Genomic DNA, 7,768 nt, shown 5'->3' on the forward strand with positions numbered 1-7,768 from the left:
AAAAGTATTAGTCAGATCTGTTCATTCTATGGTTGAGGACATGAGGTCCAGATCAGACAAGGACCATGTACAAACACTCGATGGCCTGAGCTGCAATATTTAGTCACTATTACTTACAGAGAAGTAGTAGGTTATCAAACCACAGCTCTGAAATCCACCAGAAAAGGTACATTTGAGCTATTCTGCCATTCTCAAAGGCACTAATTAGAACTGGTCATGGGGACAGATTTTATGATACATTAGAAGAAAAAACATGGGGGCAACTCAACACTGATCTGCAAAACCCTGTTCCAAATGCCCTGTGACATAGGCACATAGGCCATGAGCCGCTCTTCAGGAGTCCACAATATCATGATGAAGACAGACACGGCTCTTTTTCTAAGAAAGAATGGAAGCCTCGCATGGACAAGTAACTCCAGCTTGGGACACTGAAGAAAAGATCATGATCAAAGAACCTTAAGAAATGAGTTCCCCACAAGTCCCACTGCGCTACAGAGCACAACCGTGGGAGATCGCCTTTCAAAAAGTGACCCAGGCTAGGCAGGGAAGAGGCAAAAGCCAGTCGAAGGCCAGGATAAGCATGAGCAAAGGCAGGAAAGACGTAATGTTCAGGGAAGGGTGAGTTATTTGGTCCCGCAAAGATGCATGGGACAGTAGGACTGGAGGGAAAGAGAGGAGACCAGACTGGAAATACAGGCTAGGGAAGGTTTTTCGATGAAGCCAGCATAAACTGAAACATTTAACTTGGGCTTCAGGGTGGGAAATCTGGCAGAAGTACGGCAATGAGCGAGGAAAGAGACTAGAGAAGACTTAAATGAGAAGAACCTTGACTGGAGAACAGAAATGATAAGAGCACGTAGGGACTGGCAAGGGAGATGCTGCAGAAGTTCTGACGCCATAATCTGTCACCTTCTGATCAGGCACCTGGTTTAAGGTATGAGGGTCCAAATACCCGTCACATGATCCAGCTACTTTAATACCTCCGGTACATCTCACTACAAACTTTAAAATGAACATCCCATGCTCGGTACCTTCACTCTCCCAGGCTTGCAGCCGATCTTGGTCCCTGGTGGCACTGCCCAACACCTCTCGAGGGACAGGCTCCATTCGTGCATCCATTTTCTCTTGCTGAGAGGACTGGTTAAAATTTTCAATGGCCTTCTGGAAAAAGAAGTTCAGCTCCTCAAAGTTCATGGCCTGGAGCTCTGCATAAAGTTCTGCCTGCTGGGCTTCATCCAGCTCATTCCAGAACTGCAGCAGGTGCTCCTGTCCACATCTGGACAACCTGAGTTTGAGATCGTTAACATTCATAATGCTCTGGTAGCCAAGCTTTGTGAAAACAGACGTGTAGTTTCTGCACTTGTAAACCTTAAAAAAAAAAAGAAAAGAAAAGTAATCAACAGCAGGTCAAAGTCCAACCTCAAAACCTGAGCTTTACCTACTACAAATAAGAAATAAGTACACTTTTTAAAAAACCTGATGTTAAGGAAATTAACTTCTGCCTTTCCCCTCACAAGATCTGTGAGAGATCCAACTTGTAAAGACATAAAAAGAAAGTTTCTCCAAAGAAGACATCCAGATAGTCAAGAGACATATGAAAAGATGCTCGACATCACGGATCATCAGGAAAATGCAAATAGAAACCAGAATGAGATATCATCTTTTATCTGTCTGAATGTCTAGAATAAAAAAACAAGAAACAACACGTACTGGCGAGGATGAGGAGACCCGTTGTGCACTGCTGGTGGGAATGCAGACTGGTACAGCCACTGTGGAAGACCGCATGGAGGTTCCTCAAAAAGTTAAAAATAGAGCTATCCTATGACCCATTAATTGCACTACTGGCCATTTACCCTCCTTCCAAAATACACTAATTCAAAGGATACATGCACCCTTATGTTTACTGCAGCATTCTTTACAATAGCCAAGCTATGGAAGCCACGCAAGGGTCCATCAACTGACGAATGGGTAAAGGGGTGTGTGTGTGTGTGTGGAGCAGCGTGTGCCGCAAGGGTTGAGCGGATTACACAGATAAGATCAGAAACCAGGCACAGTTGGCCTGCGGGACTGAGTGCAGTTCAGCAAGTTGAAGTTCCATGTAGCATGATGGGAAGTGATACAGGGTAGGACTTGACCAGGAAGAGCCCTGAAAACCAAGCCAAGGAATTTAGACCTAAGAGAGTAATAAGAAGCCCCCAGCAGATTACTCAACAGGGCCATGTCACCATGCTTTAGAGAGATGAGAGAAGTGATGGCATAACACAGATGATAAGGAGGCACAATCACCAGCAGGAAAACAAGTTCAAAGACAACTGCAGGTATGAAAAGCCAAAGTTCTGAATCAGATTAGTTGCAAAGGAAATAGCATGGAAGGGAGAAATTTGAGGGTCACTGTAAAGATTCACCACTGCGTTATAATTGTTTAGATGTGAAGAACAGCCAAGAAAGGTACCAAAGAAATGGCCTACTATCTCCTACCATAGGAACAGTGGGAAGTAACAGACATGGCAGTTGGGAGCAATACTCCGGAGTTCTCTGTGGCTCACCTGTAAAGTGGGGTTCGTAACAGCATGCATCTCATCAGGACTACTAACCACCAAACACCACTTACAAACTCGGGTTAAGAGAACCTACATCTGCTCCCTGAGGCAGCAATAAGAAGACCTATCTCTTCAGCATCACCGTGTATGACAAAGTATGACTCTAACTGCTTTACAGATACTTGTTCAGTTAATCCTCAAAACGATGCTAAGGTCCTGCTGCTGGGATTTCTTCGCAGAGGAAGATAGTGCACCGCAGAGATAACCACCCAAGGTCCCCAACTAGTGAAGTGACAGAGCCCGGATTCGAACCCTAACAACCTGACTCTCAGAGTCATCCGCTCACCCATTATGCTACACTGGCTCTCAGGAGGAAAGGCTGTGGGTGTGGGTGGGGGAGAAAGGAGCAGTGACAGAGAGCACATTATTTATACTTTATTCAGAAATAGAGACACAACTGATATTCTGACACCTGAATCACTTCGCAGAAATGAGCTCACACGCCAACAGAATGGAGAAAGAAAGAAAACGCACAGGATAGGCTCAGGAGGAAGTTCAGAGGATGAGTAAATACTTCATTTTAAAATGCACTGTTACTTTTTCTTTGGTACTAGGCATATTGATCCAAATCAGATACTGCTCAGAAATAACTTTAACATCCACTCAAAAATAAATTCAGGAAAAGTATTAAACAATAGAGACAGGCACATAGCTTCTGTAATTGTTTTCTTTAAATAAGGTGCCCTCTAGAATTGAAGGGATGGACTCGATTCACAATTCTTCTTATAAAATCAACTTCAAATTAGATGAGCACACAAGAGCCAGTGTGTTATATTCTCAACTTTTATTTTTGGTTTGTTGTTTAGATTTACTTCAGGGACGTAATGCTTCAAGTGTGAATCCAATGGTAGGACTTATGAAATCCCTTTTATGAGTCACTGATGATTCCTAACGAAATTAAGGCTTCCATATGAAACAAAAATGAAACCTTATTATCAGGGTGGGACACAGTTCTACCTTGCTGTCACCTAAGGCCCCGTCCTTTCCTCCAAGCACTTCCTTTAACCCCTCCTATCCACTGAAATGCCATTCACCCTTAAAGGCCTGCCTCCCACACTCTAGCTTCAACTGCATCTTTATTGGCTTAGGAATCAAACAGAACTTTTATTTCTGGCTCCAATCCTTGGGCCAAGTCATAGATACCTCCAACTCTGTTAATTTCATCTGCAAAATGGCAACAATCAAATTTTCTTCACCAGGTTCAGAGGCATAAGAGAAACTACATCCAATGAGAAAAGGACGCTCAGAGAGATTCAGTAATTTGCCCAAGGCTATGTACCTAGTAGACAGAAAACCAGGAATTTTAACCCAGATAAACCTGACTCTGAAGCCTATGATCTTTGCATCAAACAATAACTCTCATAAGCAGAAGAAATACTAAGAATTCAACCCAACATCTCATTGGGTCACCATCAGGCTCCAGAGCCAGCCCAGCTGGGCTAAGACCCCAGGACCACTTTTTCCTAATCCTGTGACCTTGAACAATTAATTAACTTTTCTATGCCTCAGTTTTTGTCTTCTGTAAAATGAGGATAGAAACAGTACTACCTCTAAGGGTAAGAGGATTACTGAATTAAAGTGAAAAGCATTTAAAACAGTACCTGGCATATTAAAAAAGCCCTCCAGGACTGTTATCAGCTACTACTATAAAAGTGAAATTTGTGCTTCAGACCACTGAGTTACAGCCTCCAGAACACAAGAAGAGCCACTACCTGAGTCAGGCAGTTGAGGATGAAAATAAGAGTGCCAAAGGTACAAGAAGTAAAAGAAAACCCAGTCAGTGGGAACGGCACCAAAAATGGTTCAGGTAAAGAAATATATTCAAGAAATAAGCCGTAGTGCTGGGAATTGGGCGGCAAGTGGACACAGAGGAGGTTGGAGGTGTTTCCGTGCTGCTACTTGGGGTTAAAGACAAATGAGCCCACAACGTCACTCTTGCCAATAGGTTCCTGCTCAAAGTTTCCTCTTCACATGCAGAGATACATCAACAGACAATTTATTAAGGAACGTTATTTAACTGTCACATGCCATTAGTCCATTTGACATTTAATGAGCACCTACTGCCTGCCAGGTGCTGATGCTGGGGACACAGACACAGCAATGCACGAAGGGGCAACACGCATGCCCACATCCCGTACCAGAGACAGGCAAACACATAAAATGTCAAGGAGAAGAAGAAAGTGGGCAAAGCGGTGAATGTGCAGTGGGCGGGGGATGGTGGATATTTTAAAAGGGGTGGTCAGGTGGGGCCTCTGAGACATGGAACAATCCATCCCAAGCAAGCCAGTCAGTTTCTCAGAGACGAACATTCTAGGGCCAGGATGCTCCAAGCGCAGCAGTTCTGACACAGGGATGTGCAAGACCGAAACAGCTGGAGCAGAGTGACTGCGCCTGAGGGACTACAACTGAGGCACCCACTGAGCAGATCAAGTGGGGCTTTCAGTCTAAGTAAGGACTCTGGGGTTTGGGAAGCCCCTGGAGAATGTGGAGCAGAGGAGCTTCACGGTATGACTTAGGTCTCAGAAGGAACATTTGTTGTTGTCTGGAAAAAATTCTGTAATGAAGGGAAACATGGAGGCCAGCAGTTAGGGAAGTACCATAGCCCAGATGAGATGATACTGGCTTACAGCGGGGGTGGATGTGGACCCTAATCCTGTGCGTGGAACGGGGAGACAGACAGAAAGATAGGAATCAAGCAAAGAGGACTCCAAGTGGTGGTGCCGTCAGCGCACTGAGGTGGGGAAACATTAGGACAGGAGACTTAGAAAAACGCACGGAGAGTGGGGGAATCACACTCCACTTCTGGATGTGTTAAACTGGAGGGGCCTATTAGACATGCAAGCAGAGGCAGGATGTAGTAGTCTAAAGTTCAAAGGTGATACTGGAGCTAAAGATAATACCTTCAAGGTCATCAGCATAGATGATATTAAGTTATGAATTTAATGAGCGCCCCATGGATAAAAAAGCAAAGACGTTAGAAGACTGAGCCTTGTACACACATTAGGACATTAATAGGTATTTCTATTGATTAATACAGATTTCAAGAGATACGACACCATTAATTACAAAAATATATCATGTAAAAAAAAATAGTTGAGAAAGTTTTCTATTAACTACTTTCCAAGGAACTGGGTTTTTCCTAAGGTCTCATTCTATATTACTGTTTTTGCCCAGATTTAAAGGAGAACACTACAGCAGGAAGATCATCAGGCAAGCAGGTAACTGAAAAACTGGCAGTCCTAGTTCTCGGTCTGGCTCGCCATCAACTGACCCGGCACAAATCATTCCACCTCCCCGTGTACACATTTCCTCATAAAGACAATAAAACCAGCCTTCCTGACACATCCTCAAACGAGAGTCAAGAGTGGAGAGTCCCTACCTACTAAAACACAAATGCAAATGTGGTAGTGTAACATGTAAGATAAAAATCAATCTTTTCCTAAGAAGTCATTAGACACCCATCCACCTTCAGATGCTTGGGAAAATGGATCCATGCAAATAGGACAATTCGTATGTTAAATTTTTCCCTACAGAGGTTAAACTCTGATACTTGGCCTTAGACCACTGGCAGTCTGCCAAGGTTGACAAGGTCACGCGTGCTAAGTTAATTCTGGTAAGACGTCTGAATGTATGTGTAACAGCAAGCAATCGTGAATGCAAGAGTTAGAGTAAGATTTTTATTCTGACAAGCAAAGTCTGAAGAAGTTGAGGAAGGGCTCTAGAAATGATGACAGAATTTGGTATGAGCCCATAGCCTAATACATCTGCATCAAAAACAATGACAAACTAGGTAAAAATGCACCATGATCAAATATACCTTCATTAGAATTTAAATGCCAGTAGTAAAGAATTCCAATGTTTCCCCTCCTTTCCTGGTCTCCCTCCTGCCCCCCTTTCTGCTGCTAATATTATGGCCACGAAATTGATAAAACTTCTTAGAACTTTGGAAAAACAGTCTTGGAGTTGACCCATAACCACTGAATCCTATAAACGTGTCAGCACAGCCTTCTTCAGTCTTTCTTAATCCTAGCTAAGGGATCCAACTGAGTGAATAGAAACTGCCTTCAGCTTCCTGTAAACCGTTCTGTCCACACCTAAAGAATTTCACCCTAAAAGACCTTAAACTAAAAGAACTACGTAATGACACCTTCGTCTTTTAATCACGACTACCTGATTTCAGATTTCATCAACAGTGCACAAGTAAACACAACAGCATCAGGCCAAACTTAATACAATCTTCAGGAAGCCATATGTTCAGCACATGGGCGCCCCCTCGGCCCTCCAATCCCATTCTCCTGCGTGGCCAAGGCAGGGGAAACCCCGCAATCTCAACCCTCTCCCACCACCACGGTTAAAACCAACCAACCGACAAAAAGAGGCAAGGGGGCTTTGTCCCCCTCGCACGTCCCCCGCAGTTATGCCCACCCCTCCCTGCCGACGCCCTCAGCATTCTCTCCCCCTTCTGTCCCAGACGGCCCACCCCGTTCCCAGCGGACACTTGTCCCCACCGGACGCCCCCGAGCTCACCCAAACTGTCCGCAAGGCCCCTGTCCCCCGCCCAACCCAGGTGAGGCCCACCCCCAGCCGTGCGACAAACCCCCGATTGCACACACTGCCCCGTTCGGGTCCTCCCCAAAGCCCCCGGCCGGCTGGGGCGCCCTCCCCAACGGGGTCTCCGAGCACGGGAAGCGCCTGCGGGGCGCGCGGGGCGGCTCCTCGGCCAGAGCCAGGCTCGGGCGCCGAGCACCAACGTGGCCGTGGGAGCGTGCGCGTGGCGGGACCGGGCCCCGGCGTCCCCTCCGGGCTGGCGGGTGGCGTGGGAAGGAGACACGACTGGGCGGGGAGGCCCTCACCTCCCTCGGCGCGACGGCGACGACACCCGGCTCCGGCTCCCAGCGCGCGGCCACTCCTTGGCGTCCCGCGCCCGCTCCGAATATATACCCTCATCCGGGGGGCCGGGGCGGCGGGGCGGGCCGCGAGCTGGCCCGGGGACACGGCCCCGGCCACCCCGCCCCTCTCTCGCAGCGACGAGTAGCTGTCCGCGCCGGGAGGAGCCGCCACCGCCCGCCCGGCCACGTCAGCGCCGCGAGCGCCGGCGGCGAGGCGGACGCCGAGGGGCGGGGCGGGGCGCGTCACTCGTTCCCTGGCCCAATGGGGACGGCTCTGGG

The 7,768-nt window shown here is 47.0% G+C and overlaps 1 protein-coding gene across 4 annotated transcripts in view; it reads right to left on the bottom strand.

The window, feature by feature from the left end:
• The window catches only part of UAP1 (UDP-N-acetylglucosamine pyrophosphorylase 1), a 41,378-nt gene extending 33,818 nt beyond the window's left edge, over positions 1 to 7,560 (bottom strand). For all 4 annotated transcript variants that reach the window (XM_032319302.1, XM_032319303.1, XM_032319301.1 and 1 more), the window contains exons 1-2: positions 7,454 to 7,560; positions 1,032 to 1,368 (exon numbers count right to left, since the gene is read on the bottom strand). In XM_032319302.1, the coding sequence (XP_032175193.1) occupies positions 1,032 to 1,311 (280 nt within the window). In that variant the 5' untranslated portion in view covers positions 1,312 to 1,368; positions 7,454 to 7,560. The remainder of the gene's footprint in view (positions 1 to 1,031; positions 1,369 to 7,453) is intronic.
• Positions 7,561 to 7,768: the final 208 nt, after the last annotated feature.

The sequence above is a fragment of the Mustela erminea genome, chromosome 17 (genome assembly GCF_009829155.1).
Source record: "Mustela erminea isolate mMusErm1 chromosome 17, mMusErm1.Pri, whole genome shotgun sequence".
In the NCBI taxonomy this organism is placed as follows: domain Eukaryota; kingdom Metazoa; phylum Chordata; class Mammalia; order Carnivora; family Mustelidae; genus Mustela; species Mustela erminea.